The sequence below is a fragment of the Nomia melanderi genome, chromosome 8 (assembly GCF_051020985.1).
Source record: "Nomia melanderi isolate GNS246 chromosome 8, iyNomMela1, whole genome shotgun sequence".
NCBI classification, from domain to species: Eukaryota; Metazoa; Arthropoda; class Insecta; order Hymenoptera; family Halictidae; genus Nomia; species Nomia melanderi.
In genome coordinates, this window is record NC_135006.1 from 609,027 (window position 1) to 627,918 (window position 18,892).

Here is an 18,892-nt window from a genome sequence, read left to right on the forward strand (position 1 = left end):
TCGAACGCAAATTACGTAGTTAAAACCCAGCCACTCCTCTATACATCGAGAGTCCTGTCCTTTCCGTGGAAGATAAAAATCTCATTAAATTTTTATAGAGTCCACCTTACTATAATTCCAGATAAAAGAGGATGATATCCGTGGTCTAATGATGAGTATACCCGTCAGGGAATAACGGGAAGTTATTCCAATCGTACGAGCCGGTTTAATTATTCTGCATAATAGAAGGCTCGGCCTTCTGGGCAAGCACAAAAGGCTGCTCCGGCCGGGCAGGATTGAATGAATTAGGAATCAACGAACCGGTGATCTGCTGAGGTATGATGTCCGGGTTCTTTTCGTCGTTTTCGCTTATGTCACCGCTGCTCTCGAGCTTCCGGAAGGGGCTGCTCGGATGTTTTTCGTCCGAGAGCAGACTGCTTGCCTCGCGGAACCTCAGCTCTCGCTGGATCGGGATCGTTTTCGTTTGTTTGTCGTGGTCCTCCATCTGGGACTTGCTCTGCTCGTCGACCTGCGTGTGCTGAATTCTGAGCACGACCATCACGATCACCGCGACAATGATCAGCGCGGTTACCACGCCGATGGTCACGCTCAACATCGGCATCAGCCTGATATTCTGCCGAGGTCTCTCTGAAATTAACCGGAATTCGAATGTCCTCGATAGAAACGATCCTTCGTGATCAAACAAATATATTAACCCTCCGCGGTCGAATGTCGCCGCAATGATTTCGAGCTTCGATATCTAAAATCGAAGTGCAAATGAATAATTTAATTCCTCAACTAACGAGAGATATACGTAGATTTCTCTCTTTTAGCATTTAAGACTTCGATGCATCGTTCGGTTTCTTATTCAAATGTTGGAACTTCGACAGTCTTGCTAAGAGTATACTTCATTATCACTTCTATCCCAATTATCCAACTATCATAATCTCTATAGACGTATCTTACGAAATATCAGGACCAATTTACCAATATCCACCGGTCTACTCTACAGTTCTTGTTATTCACTTCGCCACGAAGAAATACGGAACAATTTCAAAATACCTTCAACAATTTAATCCGTAATAAAGTTATTTAAAACTTGTGTCTATATTATTACATCTATTAAAAGATAGAGAGGCGTAGTAGTATAAAGAGTGGAAACCGCTGCAAAGGCTAAAACTCCATCGAAGCCACCATTCGACTACATTTCGCGATTCAAAGTAGCTCAGAAACGCGTCATAAAGCAAGCATCCAAAATTCTCATCACCGCCAGGAATTCACTGAACTCACCCGACTCGGACGTCAACTGTTTTTCCGGCAGCCTGAGGGTACCGGCCTGCACGACCATCGCCTCGCTGCGCCCTTTATCGTTGTACGCGTAGATGCAGGCCTGGTAAAGGGCGCCCGGATCGAGGTTGGTCACGCTGAAGCTGGGCACGGATGACGTCAGGCTCGCCTTCAAGTCCTGGCTGTTGCTCTCCCTCACCTCCATTAGGAAGGACTGCGGCAGCCCGCCGTTGAACCCTTTCGCGCAACGCACGGAGAACGAGTTCGTCGATGTGTTCGAGGTGGTGCAATTGTGAACCATATCCGGCCGACCTGGCGGCGGATGCGGGGGGTTAATGCAGCCGTTTAAAATGCAGCCCACGCGTAACCCGTTATCGCCGCGCTCGTATGCGCGCCGTATCGCGACGACAATACGCGCGGAACGATCGCGACGAGGACTTATCTACGGCCACGAGCCGCTTCGTTAACCTCCGCGAGCAATTTATCCGAGGAATTCGCTCGAATAAGGTGAATTCCTGTTGTTTCGGATCCCCGATGCCCACCCGGGTCGGTTCTCGGCCGTTAACACCCGGGTCGTTTCGATTCGAGCGACCGTTCGTATTGGTTATGCCCGGGACGCCATTGGGTATAGGGAATTCGCGTTGGTTAACGCTAGAACAAACGCAACTGAGCAAACGACGGGTTATAGTCTTCTTGTTTCGCAACTATTGATATCTGGAAAGCGTTGAATATTTGAAATGACTTGGAAGAGGAATATTATAGCTTCATGTCGGTGTTATTATTCATGTACGACGGAAGCGAAAGTCTGTTGGAATTTCTTTCTAGTGTCGATAGTTTGACAGTGTTTTGTATAGTATTATGGAATAATAGTAATTTGTTACTATGGAATGTTAAATGATATTTAATATCTTAATGTATTGGTAATGTTAATATTCACTAACTTTATTACTATGTTCGGTGAAAGTTCTTTGTGCCATTTGATTTCGTGCATCAAGTATTGCCAATGTGTCAATTGCTTGATAAAATGTTAGTTCATCGGGATGGAGAGTCTAAAGTACTGGTTTCATAATTAGATTTTCGCGTGTCTCGAATGTTCACATGATTTAATAAGTTCCAGTAGCGCAGGCTTCCACGAGACGATCGTTCGAAGCTCTTCGACGGCGTCGAAGTTGAAGAGATCAGAAAGAATTTGCAACGCGTCTACGGAATTTACGAGAGTAAGTGCTATCAATAAGGCAGCGGCGAATTCGAGGGGACATGGACAGTCGATATCGATCACGTTCCCGTGTCCTCGTCGCTTCGAATTTATTCAGAATTCTCTGAATAGCGTGTGGAACGTTCCCCGGCGGCCGTGAACGTCTACTTGCTCCGCGCCGCGATAATCTTGGAGCTCCGTGAATCGACGGGGAAACCATTTGAAAGTTAAGAGATGGGAAAATATGAAGGGTTGACTCATTTTAGCCGGGCCGTTAACTTAATAAAAACCCTTCGCAGCGCTAAATGGAGCGAAGGTACGAATACATATAGCGCGGCTGTAATGGAAGTTAATTGAAAATAAAAGAGAATGGTCCGCGTGCCGGCACCATGACGAAGTGTAATTCCATTTAGGATATTAGATTAAAGGCTCGAGCAGTTTGTTCTTCGGTATAGTGCCACTGCAGTTAGGAACGATTCTTCCCTGTCAGTGAGAGGAAACGAGTGCTTGTGTTGATCAAATCGAGAATCTATGGAATTAGACAAGATCGGTAGTTGGGTAAAATAATGTGGGAGCTTATCTATAGTGACGAAGTTGACAGTCCAGTAGCAAAATTGCTTTGGTTAGACTAGTAGTGTAAGTCTTTCAGTATTCAGACAAGTAAATTGAAGAAGGTTAACACTAGAACTACCCAGCACTTGAACCGTTTTTTGAACATTTCTTTATGAAAGCTATAAGCGTGAATTTATTAAGGCTTAGATTGGCTTATATTTCAGTTTAGGTATTCCTAAATCAGCTTCTTTAATTGTTTGTTTAAGTATCTGTACCTTTGTAGTAATTCTATAAGAAGAAATTAGGAATTGGTCATTTTGACCCATTTGATAGTTATGGTATTAATTGAAGTCAAACAGGTTTGATTTATATAAAACTGTTTGTTGAATAAGTAGTGTGAGTCAATAATTATACTGATAAATAGTATAAGGCGACATTTGACCAAAAAAATAGTGTAAATGAGTGAATTATTGGATGAGAAATTGGTAATTTATAAAAGTACACCTGAAGAATCAGTTTTATTTGATTTTTACTATATTATTTTTCAGTCAGTTCCATTTTTCCAAGAAAATCCCATGATACACTTCTGTTTGTATAGAACACGAGAGAATTTTCATCCAAAGTTCACTTCCAATACCTGCCAGTGTGTAATTAGCGAGCGAAAGGGAAGAGAAATACTCTACGTCATCTCTGAAGTGCATACGAAAAAACTATGTCGCACACACAGTGAGAAACTTTTTCAGTATTCGTGAAAAACCAGCACGGACACTCAGGCCCGTGCAACGCCCTTCGCAGGCCCTGTGCACTCATAAATGCTTGTTACAAAAAACATTCATAACTTGATGAAAATATGAAAATATCTTCACTACGAAATTTAATTTCTAACTTATTGCCCTTATTTTTGTAAACTTTATACACCACGTTCAAACCTTTGCTTTGTAATATCGTCTGAATCGTGGCTAACATTTTTAGCTGACAAATGTAAATGCCATTTACCTTGTTTGTATATAAATTAAATACTTCTGTACTATTATCAATCGTTTACCTTCGGAGTGAATCTCGAATATAGAATAAGCGTTAAATTCTGTTCATTTGTCTTTTAAGAAAAATCATCTGGAAAGGGGTTAACGAATGACACCTATCACCCATTTCAAAATTCACCTTTCACTGAAATCTTTTCTTTGACTCTCCTCCCTTTTCTCTGGATGTATGCAAGTTCTCCTTCGACCGTTGAGCTTAATGCTAGCCTTTCGAGAAGACCCGAGTAAATATCTCGTTACTCGAGGCGCGACGTCGAATCGAAACTTGCTAGAGAGAACTTCCACGAACGAAAAGAGCCACGGGGCTGTCTTCACTCGACTAATTTACGCGAACGATCCTCGAGAATGTATCGCGCGCGATTATAATCTATCCAACGAGGCGGGGCAGTAGACATAAACAGAACATTCGCGTGATAAGCAAGTTAACTGTCTAGGACATACTTTAAATCCCTGGTGAACTTTACACCTCTGCGCTCTAATCATTTTCACCATCTATTCTCCATCAACGCTGCCTTAAATCTTCTAGTTCTGATATCCCACGCATTTTGTCGATAAAACTATTTCCCATTGCTTACTAACTCCACGGACTAACTGTATAAACTCTGTCACTGTGGCTCAAGAGTTTCAAGGAAAGATAGTGTCGATAAAAGTGATCTCACAGTGCAAAGCTCTGATACTGTCATTTTCTAACGAAATATTAACGATACATTTTACAAGCTATATACAAATAACGCACGAATCAAGGGGTAGAACTATTCTATTGCAACGTTTCACGTATAATGAAATTATATTAACACTGAAACTACAGGTCAAATTGATCCACTTCAGAATTTTTATTTTGCAAGTATATAAATCATGAAGACGTTTATGCAAGAGATTTTCAATGAAATTTGTGTATTTATACAGATACAAAACTAGGAGACCTCTCGAATCTCATGAAACGTATTATTCTAATTTTTCTAAGAAACTGGAAATGGGACGTTCCAATTGCTCGGTAGCTTTAGAGTTAAATTCGATATTGATATTCTTGCATGATGTAATGATATATTACAGTATATATGTTCAAATTATCAAGGTTTATAATCTTGCTATATCAAACCAAATGATGACTGCGAGTCTCTCGAGTGCAAAAGGTAAACGTAGTCCTTGCATTAGTTGTCACACGTGTTTGTTTACGTTTACTAGCTTTTCTCATTTAACCATAGTCGCGTTTCACAGACTCGTGTTTCGAATGGCCGCGTTCCTCGCGGCGCAAACGATTCGATCGTTCGGACGGATCGCGGCTACCGGTGAAAAAAAAGGTCCATCCGGCCAGAGGCGCACACAGGAAAACGCTCGCGCGCGCGGTAACGAACTTCCATTTTAATCTCCGAACTCCTCGATTCCGCGCGGCGGGATTGTCGCTTTTGAGAAGTCAGCACAGCGCGAACAACTCCGGATTAACATGTCGCGGGAATTTTTTTGTAATTACACCGAAACGCGGAGGTTTCATTTTTGCGTCCCTCTGACCTTCCACTCCAGCCGGTAATTTTTTACCCGGTCGCGTTGCTTACGCGGAAACCTTGCATAGAGAAGAAGAAGAAGTATTACGCGTACCGGCAGCCGATAACTTGGAGTCCAGTTGGACGGTTCAGGAGCAAGAGAGTTCTCGCATTGTGTGTTTTGTTTGTAGTTTTGATACGTCACGCGTAAGTTTGTTGACGAAGAGGAAATTAATATTGTAAATGAAGTGGGTAGTGATCAGTTAGATTTGCAATTCTTAGCTTAGTTAATAAGTGACTTCACAGTAGTACTGTTTGACGATGGCTTGGAGTCTAGCTGGACGGTTCAAGGGCAAGAGAGTTCTTGCATTGCGTGTTTTGTTTATAGTTTTGGTATGTTATGTGTAAGCTTGTTGACGAAGAGGAAATTAATATTGTAAATGAAATAAAGAATGACCAACTAGAGTTGTATTGCTTAGCTCAGGCAATAAGTGACCACGAGACAATCGAACTATGATGATTTGATGTCTAGGAGGACGACACAGAGACAAGAGAATTATAGTTTTGACTGGTTCCGCTTATCGGCGAATATCTACACATTTTGTTACATTGTAGGGAATACATGTTCGTGGCTGGCGTATCGTTGAAACTTTCGTGTCATAAATGAGAGAAGATCTACCGTGGTTCAATGGGAAATTGGCCGGCCGGTTAGCTTGCGGGCGAAACGAAAATCTGCGGGGCTATTTATTATCCCGTGTAGAAGGCTGAGCAACTCGTCGGACAGGTAGAATAAAGAGATGACAAGCTGAAAAGTAGACCAAGACAGTATCTAACTGGACGAGCAGGTCGACGTTCAGCGGAGGATTGAAAAGTTCCTCGAGCAGACAAGTGGAACGGAAGCGTTGCTGGTCTGATAAGGGGGGTTAGTCCCTGCGGGATTACGTGTAAGTAGAATAGATTATCTTACGGCTGAAAGATGAGTAACTGTGTAATTCTACTAACTTCCAGGGAGATCTTGATCCATTCCATTTTTCAGTGTCTCGACTTTTCTATTTCCTTCTGGTGACTAGAATAGTCAGTCAAAGGAAGAAAAAATGCTATCTTGGTATCTTTGGGTAAAAAGTAATAGCAAAATGAAACTTATTCCAAGTTAAATTTCAAACTTATTACAACCCTGTATCTCCACTTAACAGGACAGTTACAAAGAACTCCATTTCAAGTTTCAAGGCGATTTTAAGTTTTTTTGGTTTGCAACTTTGACGCATCTATCGACGTTATTTAACGTTAAAGGTAATCCGAATGGTTTAGTGTGTAGCTAGAAACTTTATCAAAACTATTATTCGTTTCTGAAGACGAAAACATTATCAATGAATTGAATATTAATGATACAAAAGCAACTCAAAGGGAACTCAAAGGCTTAAGGATATAGTTACAAGCTTTATCAAAAGTGTTATTTCATTCTAAAGACGAAAATACTATCAATGAAATGATTATTCGTGATTTAAAGGCAGCTGAAAGACTTTAGGGTATAGCTCCAAGCTTTATCGAAACGGTTATTCGTTTCTATCTGTTTGATAGGCATCGATCGAGGAGGACACAGAGTGTTTCACGGTCGGCGAGGATTTCCATGATCGAATTACCACGTAAAGATACCTCACCGGCCGGTATGATGTGATAGACACAGGGCACTTGTTGATGTCCAATCCGATTGCTCGCCCAGCAGAGCAACGTGCCGTAATCCAATTCGGTCATGGGCGTGTACGAGACGATCGAGGATGTGCCGGCCCGTGCGATATGACCGGCTGCCACGTCGATACTCTCCGCGGAATTGTTGAAGGTCCAACGGAATTGAACCTCGGGCGGGTTCGCGTCCACTTGGCAGGATATGTTTGCCTTTTCTTGTTTTGCCACGCCGTGGACCTTCATTTGGTTCGGCTTGCAGGTCGGTGCAACTGAAATTACAATCCGAATTGTACAAGTTCAAACTTTGAAATATTAACACTAGAATTAATGAGCATTTAATACGATTGATATATAACTCCTATAAGAATCGTAACAATAGATTATTTTCAGTTCTGTCAGGCATTCATTGTAGTATTCAAGCAGAACTACTTATTATCATAATCATTTCGAATATTTAATGCTTTGAAGATATCAGTAATTGCGAAACAAAAAAACCAGTGGTTTTCACTGGTGGTTCTAGTGTTAAAGAATACATGGAGTTGATACACAAGTAAGTTTGAATCGAAATTTTTGGAAACTTTCAAGTAAGTATAATTGTAATTTTGTATAATAATCATTATTATGAAATTTTTGTGTAATAGATATAGGTAAACAATGTAATTTTAATCTAATTTTATCTATATAGTTTCGATTTCTTTGCGCGCCGATCTAATTCTATATTTCTTAATGAACGTTCAAGTGAACAGACAATCGCGATAACTTTCGTCACGGAAAGAATCCTTTCATTAAGCAATTTGCAAGAACAGCTTGTAATTCCCGTTACACGGGTATGATTGCGGAATCAGGTGTCGACTTAAGTGACTAATTATTCAAATGAATCCGACGACAACTCACACGTCACGTTCAGGTAGAACGGTGAACTTTCACCGTGTCCTTCGGTGTTGTAACCGACGCAGGTGTAATTACCCGCGCTTTTACGGTCGACGCCCTGCAGCACCAGGCTCTGATTACTGATAATGATACCCTGCGTGATGTTGTGGTGCAGAGTTTCACCCTGAAACATAATACGACATGCTCGAGTTCATTTCTGGTTCACTTCGATTTAACCAACGCCAATATATCGACTGTTAATTCTTGCGGTGATGCATCGGGTAAATGATATTCCTCTGAGACCATCGCGAAGCAAGAAGATGGGCAGACCTATCACTATAATGAATCACAATTCTTTATTTTCATCCTGTTAAATGAATCACTTTGATCTTTTGATTCAGCGTTTTACGAATGTTGATCTGCTAATGTGTAAATTGAATATTTTCACGAGGCGACATAAACATAATGCAAAAAATATAATATCAAATTATTTGATGTCTTTGACATCATATCAAATTCGTAACGAAGGTTTCGAACAACAATCGTCTTTTAACACTAGAACTACCAGGTGGGTCAAAACGACCAATTCCTAATTTCTTCTTTTAGAATGACTGCAAACGTACAGATACTTCTTTAAGAAATGATTAAAGAAGCTAAATACCTACACTGAAGTATAAATCAATTGAAATGTTAATAAATTCATTCATATAGCTTTTATAAAGACATTTTTAAAAGACGGTTTAAGTGCTCGGTAGTTCCAGTGTTAAATCGTCATTTAACTTAAATTCAAGTATTATTTGTCTACTACCAATTGTCAATCCTTACCGTAAATATAGATATAGAACAACCATGGAATTCTCTATCCCCATTTAATTAACGATAAAACAATCCCAGCCCAATCATAGAAGAAATCACAAAGCAAGGAAGAGCACAATTCAGATTTCGTTCGCTAAAAGTTTCTTCCCATTTCCAATAAAACCAAACTTCCATTCAACACAATACACAACTGCGTCACCGGCAAAATAACATTATTATTCATAACATTCTGCCATTTTTCTAGAAACCTAAGAATGCCGTCCCGATACCGCAAACAACTTTCTACTGAACCTAATGTCTACAAATCCGCGCGCGACGCATGTATCCACGTATAGTTTCCTCTCCAGAAGACACGGCAAGATAGAAGAGAACCCGGCCGCGCGATCGAACTTATTATGGAACTTTGAATACCCCGCCCGCCGGAAGTTTGTTTCCCTTTTTACACTAATAGACTGCCGGTTCTCGGCCAGCGCAGAGCCGCAACAGCGTGGAACTTTCCAGCAGCCGGCACGCCCCGAGGAGCGGGCCGTTTCGGAAACTTTCTGATCCTTGGGAAATAGGCTTTTCTTAAATTGCGGCCGGCACGGTTGCCCGTGAAGCCGTGGGAACGGTAACGAAGGACATAGGTCGGCCCGGGGTAACCCGACGGCCGCGTATTATCTGGTTTCCGCGCGCGCGGACGTCCCGGGGGCAAGTGAAAAAGAGCAACGCAATGAAATAGGATTGTTCTTGGACGGAATAGGAATAGTCTTTGACCGTTCAAAGCGGATTACGATCGTTATTGGTAAGTCAGAAGCGACCGGAACCGTTTGTCACTGATAGAAGTGGAATCCGCTTAGTGTTGGTTGGACGATGTAAAATAGGGACACCGTCTGATTAGGCAACGGACCGTACCTCCGTTCACCAAATTGGAGGAGTATAATGGTCTTTGGGCGATATGGCTTGGTCCGATAACGGAATATGCTAGGAAAAGGACGAAGATCCGTTTCAGTGTGTTCAACGTTCAGTTACGTTTATCGTTGTACCGGGAATGGGACCGTTTCGAGGAAATAGCTGTAACTTAGATGGGAATATCGGGTAGCTTCAAGGAGTATTAGGTGAGTGATGCAGTCAATCATTGGAGATTGAATAACTACGATATTGATTAAATGGAAAAATTCGGGGCAAGTGTGTAATTAATGGTGTAAGTCAGTAATTAAAGGATGACCAGTAGATTTGTATAGTTTGATTTAAATGTACGATCGATGTGGAGAAGGTATCATTATATTCGAAATCGTTTTTAACTGTCGATTACTGATCTCTTGTCGAAGCAACTGTTATATCTACGAATGTTCACTGGTTGAATAGAGCTCAGTGATCTAGGATGGACATTTGTAATCGTGTAATCTAATGAATAGATACTGACAACAGATCTATTATTATTTCATTACTATCTATTCTTCTGTTATCGTACTTTCTTTGCGTATCTATTTTGCTCCTGTTTCGAAATTTTCGTTACAAAGCTTCTCTATAAAAATTTCCGTTTCTCTGTGCCACGATTATAAATAGAATCAATTATTTACCAGGTGCCGCCATTCCACCTTGTACACCGCAGGCTCCGCCTGGATCAGACAGTCGAAGTAAACGTCGGTGCCCTCTCGTATCGCGTTCGGGTTCAAGGAGGCGCCCAGTTGTATCCTGGTCTCCGGTATGTCTGCAAATCGGAAACGTCGATGAGTCGCAGCCTACCGACTGATAGATAATCGTGACAGACCGAACAAGTCAGCCATGGAGTCCCGTCTTTAACTCTTTGCAGTCCTATGTCGAACGCGACCCGACATTGGATTTATTCAAAGGTGTGCTTCTCTGTCGAGACATTTTTAATCGTTTGAATCCTGAGGAACGCTGTAGCGCTCTTGTGTTGTGCCAAAAGTGCAGGCATTGTTTATCAGTATCAATTATAATTTTCTCACTATGTTTTTCAAGAAATTTCTTTGAATAGATTATAATAAATTATTAATACAAGAATTACCTTTTGATATTTGCCTTGTAATAACACAATGTCTGCGATCTAATTAGATAACTACTCTTATTCATCTTTGTTCATACACACCCAATCACTTCCGCATTTTTGGTATATACCTAGAAAATTTGTTTAGCACTCAAACCATGAAATTGTATCCTGCTATTGTACTATTTTCAATAGTGCTGGCAAAAAGAATGGTTTACAATGCTCCCTATCGACTAACTGATTTACAAGATATATTTCGAATAGAACACTTAGTATAGTTAGAGGGCGAAAGGTTAACCTTTCAACTACAGCTCGCCAATGATAGCTATGCAGATTGCTGCCTATTCTAAAGTAATCGGGCATTGGGAGATCCTATGACTCTAAAATCGCAGTGCTACATTTATTACAAGCAGTCTGTTATAGTTCTGTAATATATTATATTTATCTAAAAGGTTAATACGCTTACACTGTATCTCGAGCACCCAGCCGTCCCTTATCGGCGTGGTTTTCATGATTCGATTTTCAGCCCGGCACGACAGGTTTCTGCCGGCGTCTGTCTTCGACGCGGTGAAAGACAAGGTGCTGGTGGTCGTGTTCCCGTCGCTGGAGGTCTGTAACAATGTTATGATAACTTCGTTTCTGCTCTCTTTCGCCGGCGACCTTTGGCACTTCTATCGTTTGACATGCTGGCACCCGTTGTAATCACTGGACTTCGGACCTCTATGCAAATTCTAATTTTTCAGAATGCAATTGGAAACAGAAGTACGATGGAAAGTGGTTTTTTTCAAACAGATATTATAGAAAACACTACAGTTTGGATATTCTATATTGCCATTTGGATGTTTTTATTTCGCCATTGCCACGTTCAAGAACTCTTCACAATTTTCATACGAATGTATTTCAACAAGTACAATATTCCATATGTGAGAACAATTTAACACGTTGACTGGCATGGTGGTCACCGATGACCGGAGCTTCCAAATTGCTGAAGAAGAACATTAAAAACCTTGATTTTAAATAAAAATATTTGGTAACATAGTAGCTAGATCATAGCGTAATATGACTGCTGTAATACTAAATCATTAATAATTATTTTCAATATCATTTGCCTTTGTTATTAAAGAATAAGTATTACTATTGAAAACGCTAGAAATACTCGTGGCAATCAACGCGTTAATATATTGTCTAAACATCATCAACTCTTCGATCCCGTTTCCTCCACATTCATTAAAACATTCGCTACCAGCGTTTGTTTCAGTGGCGATCCTCTCAATTATAATATTCTATTCAAGTCAATAAATCTTCTAAACAAACTGAAACAAATGAAGCTGAAACGAGTCATTCAATCCCTAAATGTAATTTCGTAGCTTATAACTTTAACTAACTATATCTATAGGATTAATTTCATTTTCTTTATATAAAATATAGGTTTGTGACCGTCAGAAATATGTGATACTGGTAGCGAACGTGTTAATATGTAGACAAATAATTTCTAAAGGTGATCACGTTCAACATATCGGACGAAAAATTTTCAATAGTTTGTCCACTGACATTTCGGTGCCTAATCCCCCAGACGCTCCGACATTGTCATGATTGTAGTATCGTAGTTTTAAGGCAGTGGGGCAGCGAGTATTCTGAAAGATAGGAAGTGGGCCATAAAAAAGAAAGGGACTGATGGAGACCAGGCCCAAGGGTTGGCGAGTTTTCCCGAGTGACGCGTAAGCGAGAATGATGAGTGCGCGGTGGTGAGAGTAAGATGTGGTTGAGAATTTGTTGGAAGCGCGAGTGAGAAGAATGCTTGTGGGGAGAGAATGATTTTTAAGTGATGGAGAGAGTTTTTGAAGAGAGTTGCGTTGGCTTTGGAAGAGAGAAGACCTGTACACTGCGAGCTATATCATTTCTATTTATTTGTATCTTATTCGATTAACTATTCCTATGTTTTTTTTTCAAATATAACATAATTATTTTTATTAATACCACATAATGTATAGCGATCAGTTTACGAGACGTCTAGCAAGTCCTTGATTACGCAGCGCACGTTTCCCGGAATTCCCGGAAACGTCTGCCATCACGGAACCATATATTTCTTCGCCAGTCGTTATGGGCCGCCGTAGGCCGGAAGACGAGAGTGACTATGACGGACGCCGGTCCTTTCGGAATTCTATGATTTCATTATTTGCACGTCCCCGCGTGATGGCTCGACGAGGAGAAAGACAAAGGAAAAGAGGAAGAAGAGAGGCACCTCTTAATTAGTAATTTCTCCTCGGCAGAAGCTAGGAAACTTTCTCACCACTGTTTCCCATTATCTGAGCGATAATGTAGCAATATGTTATCGTTAGGTAAGGATGTATCGATGTATCGTGGCGAGTTGCCACGGTTCTGCTGTTGAAATTGCCGATGCTTCATTGAGTCTTCGACCACGTTCTTAATTGCGTTTTTTGTTGTTCCATTCTTGGCACAGCGATCTGGATCGTATAATTAGGAGGAAGGAAATGTGGAATTAAAGGTGGAAGAATATTAGTGTCAATGAATGTTTTGTGTACTGTTCACGCTACTTGAAGGCATACGGGCTTATGATACTAGATTAATTAACAGTGATGAAATGATATATCGTGGAACGAATACGCAGTGCGAATTTTCTAAATGTGATATAGTAATGTGATAATAGTCTAATAACGATAATAATATAATCAAAATGTAACTATATAATAATATAATAAAAGTATAACCATATAATCATAATACAATAAAAGTATAACGATATAATAATAATAATATAATAAAAGTATAACAATATAATAATAATAATACAATAAAAGTATAACAATATAATAATAATAATTATAACAACATACACGTTTCCCAATGCTACTATAAAACTACTATTACTCCATCAATTAAATTTTGATTAACTCCAATCCAGAACACAGAAATACAAAGAGAATAATCCTACCGTCAACAAAGAAGCGGTTCTATAACTTCCTTCCCTTAACACAACAATCTAGGTATCACGCGTCGGCATTCGAGTCGCGTAATGATTAACCGGCAAACAAAATGGTAATTTTATCGTCTGACATTCACCTTCCTCCCGGTCGGTACACCTTGTAAATTAGAAATTTTAATTCGCTCGTTGAAATTCCTTTCGCGTTAGCGTGCTACTTAATCAAGGTATAAATATTTGAGCCGCGGAGATTGAGCGGGACGGTGGACAGCGAAGGGAAGCAGCTGGATGAGGGAAACAGAGGAAATATTGTTCCCGAAGTCGATACTCCTCATTCCATAAGACTTTACCCGTGCCGCTTATATAAGAAAGTTAAACAAAAGAAGATGAGGCGTAAGAAGAAATACGGCGGGAAACTCCTATAATCTATAGGAGAACGTCGGAGGGAACGGGATCGTTCTTCTTCTTCCTCTTCTTTCTCTTTTTCTTCGTCGTCGTCGTTTTCTTCTTCCTCCTGTAATCTCACAGTTTCGAAAGTTTCGTGTCGCCCGTCCTGCTTTACGTCTAACACGCTCACAGAAACCACGCTTCTCAAGGTGAATGCTTCCTGTTTGATACAACGTTTTAGGCATGTCCGCGTTAAATGAGTATGGTGATGTAGGAATGGTTACTTCAGCAGGAAAGTGCAGTGATCGAAATCTATTTAACTATGTAACAATTATGAACATTGAAGATTCGTTAAAGTTTCCTGAGAATTATTCACGACCTACTCTAAATTTTCGTGAACGATATCGTAGATTTATTAAATCTTCGTAAAAGATATTAAAGATTTCACACGTTGAATGCCGTGGGTTACCGGTGACTCCAAACCAAATTGAATTATAGTTCACTCAATGAAACGACGATTATTTGGAAATATCTATATCATAAATAATGTTACCTAATTTCAGCTGGAAGAACGTGCAATAATAATAATGCATTTTGTGTATTTTGCTTTAAATCGTGCGACATTCAACATGTTAATTATTTATAAAGATTATTGAAGATTTATTAGATTTGAATAACGTTCAAGGGATTAGATTAACGTTACAAAATAATAGTGAAAAAACCGTGTATGATAAAACTCACGTATCCACGATACATTTTGTTTAACACTATTCTTACCGACACTCGACGTATACCTATTCCTACCGCGACCAGTCAAATGACTGGTCTTTGGCACAATTTATATTTTTTAATATAGAATGAAGATAATAGCTAATTTGACAGTAAATAAAAATAGTTTCTTTTATTTAGAAGTATATAATTTACATTTTATTCGTTTTCAGGGCATTTTTTACAAATAGGTTTGTCGATTGTACATTTCCCACACACGTACTTTTTACATTTTAGACAGATTTTGTTAGTCTTATTGTTTGTGCAATATTTTATTTGGTATGGTTTCCGTTCGCGTGAACCTGTACTTGTATTTGTGACGGGTGTTGCTTGATTTTTTTTGCCTAACTCTAGTTCTTTTTGATATTCAATGGCAAGTTTTTCTGCCAACTAAAATAAAAATTCTTGCCTTGAAATTTCTTCTCCCGTGGATTCTTTATATAAAATCCATGCATCTATCCCGGCTAAATCTGGGATATTGAAAAATACCTGTAAAGGCCATCTCCGACACTTAGATTTTACCGATTTTACCGATTTTACCGAGGCTGATAGGCGAACGAGGAGTGTAAACACTTGGAAGTACCGTAAAGCAGTCCTTGAAAGGCACTTTTTGGCTAAAATCATGCCACAACTGCATTACCTTTCGTTTGTAACGACTTTATAGTATCGGAATTGAGTTTTTGAGAGAATACTATTACAAAAAGATATAAATCGTTCTACCGGTCAAATGATCGGTCGTGGTAGGTAAGACAGACTACACATTTTTCTCAGAAAATAAACAATAAAAAAAGGTGTGAATATTGAAAGATGATTTATACATATATTTTAGGAAAAGTCGTGAAGTATAAATCCGATTCAATTACGTTGTCTATAGGAAATTCTAATCGAAATTTTAAAAGCAGTCATTTGACTGCTCGCGGTAGGAATAGTGTTAATTTCAATGTAAAGTTTCGACGAAACTCACGCATAGAATAAAAGCAAATAAATACATTCTTTCGTTAACGTTGTAAGTGTACGGGGCTTCCCAAACGCAAGGATAAAAATGAAAAAAACGCAATGATCCTCTCTACGGCGAACAACGAAACGACTCTCCGCTTAATCACCCTTAAATCGTCCGGCAATGTCCTTTCGGTTTTTCTTTTAACGCGACATCCGTCTGTCGCTAATTAATTGGCGAATCAATTTACCCTTAACTGCCCGGTCTGCTTTTGTACCGTAACTAGTATTCAATAGACGTATCACTGGAAGTCCTGAACGTTGCGTTTACGTGTAGCAAATGTTTGTAACATTTATTATATTAAAATGAAGTGAACGACTTAGTGCTATTATATTACTATCATCATCATCATCATCATCATCATCATCATCATCATCATCATCATCATCATCATCATTATTATTATTATTATTATTATTATTATTATTATTATTATTATTATTATTATTATTATTATTATATTACTTATTTTTTTAAATATTTGGGAGATATGTTACAATACATTATAACTATATACTGTAATATACTACAATAATATATTTTAACTACATTTTAACTGCTTCGATTACAATAAATTGTCAGATTCGTGACGAAAATGTTAAACAGAATTTGACAAATTTAACTGTCCTTCATTTGTTTAAAATATAAACTGAATATTATAAGTATTCCTTTCTTTCCTAATGAATGATTAACACGTTAAATGTCGCGTCGGTCACCGATGGCTTCTGAATTGCTTGACAAACTTACAATATTAAATATGACTGCTGTTGACTAGAAATATTCAATAAAATAAACAGTTAACGATAAAAGAATTCTGATGCCAAATAATTAATAATCTTATTTACCTTTGATACGAACGAACAAATCATGTATAAAACGTTCAAGATTATAGCTTAACGTGTTAACAATAAAGTAATTATATCGATCATAATTAACACGTTAAGCGCCATGTAAATCACTGGAGACTAACGCTTCTGAATGACTAGAGAACAATCGTAACATATAAGATAACCGATGTGAAATGAAAATGTTAATAACGTAACTAAGTTAATAATAGTGAAATGCAAACATTGTAACAAATAATTAATAATTGTTCCTACTTTTCTTTGCTAGAAAAGAAAAACTACGGGGAAACGCTTAAGATTTTCGTGGCGCTTTGTTAAGAAATAAATGATAGGGCGACAATTAGTATACTGCAGTAACAAACTTAAACTATGCACTGTAATACACTATAATATACTGTAACTATTATTATTTACTTAGAAACACGATTCCCGCAATGAAATCAATACGAAGATACGTCTGTCGGACGCTACTGGTGGAACTCGCGACATAATCGCGCCGATTTAAATTATTCCCACTCTAATGGCGTTTTCAGCGCGGCACGAGCCCGCGATAACGATATCCCCGCACGGCTTCGCATCGCGGGGAACGGACGAACGCGACGCGGCTCCTTCGCGATGCCCGCCGACGGGATTACAAATTACGTGGAGTGCACGCGCCGACGATGGTAAATCGAATCTCATTGGTAACTCCCGTCCCTTCCATTCGCCCGCGGCCGGACTGTCCGAGGAAGCGTGTCTGGGATATTTTAGCGACCCATTCATAACTGGACTGCGGATTTTATGCGCGGCACCGTTCGCGAAACGTGCGGCACATGATAAAACAAATAATTTGACGCGTTAAGCGCCGCACCGCTCGTGGATGATGACAGATTTCGCTCTTCTGTTGGCAACCGAAATGTCTGCGTTCACCGAACTTCTAGTATTACGATATGTTTTCGTGGATTACCTATTTTCGAAGTAGAAATCGATGTAGAAGTGTTTGAGAGATGAAGATGGGATTTGTTACATTTTTGTGAGAGGAGGATCATATAGCGCGGAAGAAGGGTTGGCAACGTAAGGGGTGCAACGTAACGTTTTCTTGTTGCAAGTGTTAACGTAAATATTTCGATGTTTGAAGATTTAAATGATAATTTTCCAGGGGAGGAGGAGGTTTCATTGATATTTGTAATTGAAATAATTGTGAAATAGGTTTTTAAATTCTATACTTTATGTATTTGTCGATAAGATTGCTTGAAAATTCGAAATAACAGGGAATTGTATCAACCGTAACGAAGCGATTATTTTATTTAAAACTCGATGGAACCATTAACTTGGTAAATAAATGCCCGCGGATCTTTCTCAGCTGGTTGATCCATGGAAATCCATATTTCCATTTCCACGTGTAATCTATTTATGATTTAATTAGAGAGTTGATGTGGTCATATTTACTTTCGACTGAAAATATTGACAACAGCCAAATAGCGTTTCATTTCAACATATGTGGAAAGGGTAACATCCATTTTTGGTGAACTGCATATAAAAGTATATAAAAAGCACTGAAAATGTACACAAATTAGCTAAATGTTTTGTGCACATCAAAATATAGAAAAATATATTTGTACTTTGAGAATATTAAAATATATAAGAAAACATATTTTATAAATATCAAAACGTATAAAATGTATGAATATCAAAATATATATATATAAGATATATAAAAAAGCACGTGTATTTTATAAATAAAAAGCGTATAAAATGTATATTACGTGAATATGAAAATATGTAAATGCATTTTAGTAGAATGCAACTGAAATGCACTTTACGAGTGAAATGCAACCGAATCTTTTCGTGGTCTTCAACGTGTCAAGAAGGAGGGGGGGGGGCAACTTTGATTCACGCCCAGCAGTTTTACTTACAATCTCCTTGGAGCTATCCAAACGTTGCCCGTCCCTCCACCAGGTCACCGTGGCCGGCGGCATGGAACCGGAAGTCGTGCACACAAGCTCGTACCTCATGCCCGCTGACAGCGGTTGGTTCGCTCCGATTATCTTGACGTCGAGCGGGCTGACTGCAAGAACGTTC

General features: G+C 39.2%; 1 protein-coding gene across 5 annotated transcripts in view; it reads right to left on the reverse strand.

Moving 5' to 3' along the window:
* The window catches only part of LOC116426693 (neural cell adhesion molecule 2), a 387,282-nt gene that overhangs the window by 6,861 nt on the left and 361,529 nt on the right, over positions 1 to 18,892 (reverse strand). For all 5 annotated transcript variants that reach the window (XM_076370247.1, XM_031976005.2, XM_076370246.1 and 2 more), the window contains 7 exons: positions 18,727 to 18,878; positions 11,360 to 11,504; positions 10,466 to 10,596; positions 8,112 to 8,271; positions 7,193 to 7,486; positions 1,270 to 1,578; positions 301 to 627 (listed from right to left, as the gene is read on the reverse strand). In XM_076370247.1, the coding sequence (XP_076226362.1) occupies positions 301 to 627; positions 1,270 to 1,578; positions 7,193 to 7,486; positions 8,112 to 8,271; positions 10,466 to 10,596; positions 11,360 to 11,504; positions 18,727 to 18,878 (1,518 nt within the window). The remainder of the gene's footprint in view (positions 1 to 300; positions 628 to 1,269; positions 1,579 to 7,192; positions 7,487 to 8,111; positions 8,272 to 10,465; positions 10,597 to 11,359; positions 11,505 to 18,726; positions 18,879 to 18,892) is intronic.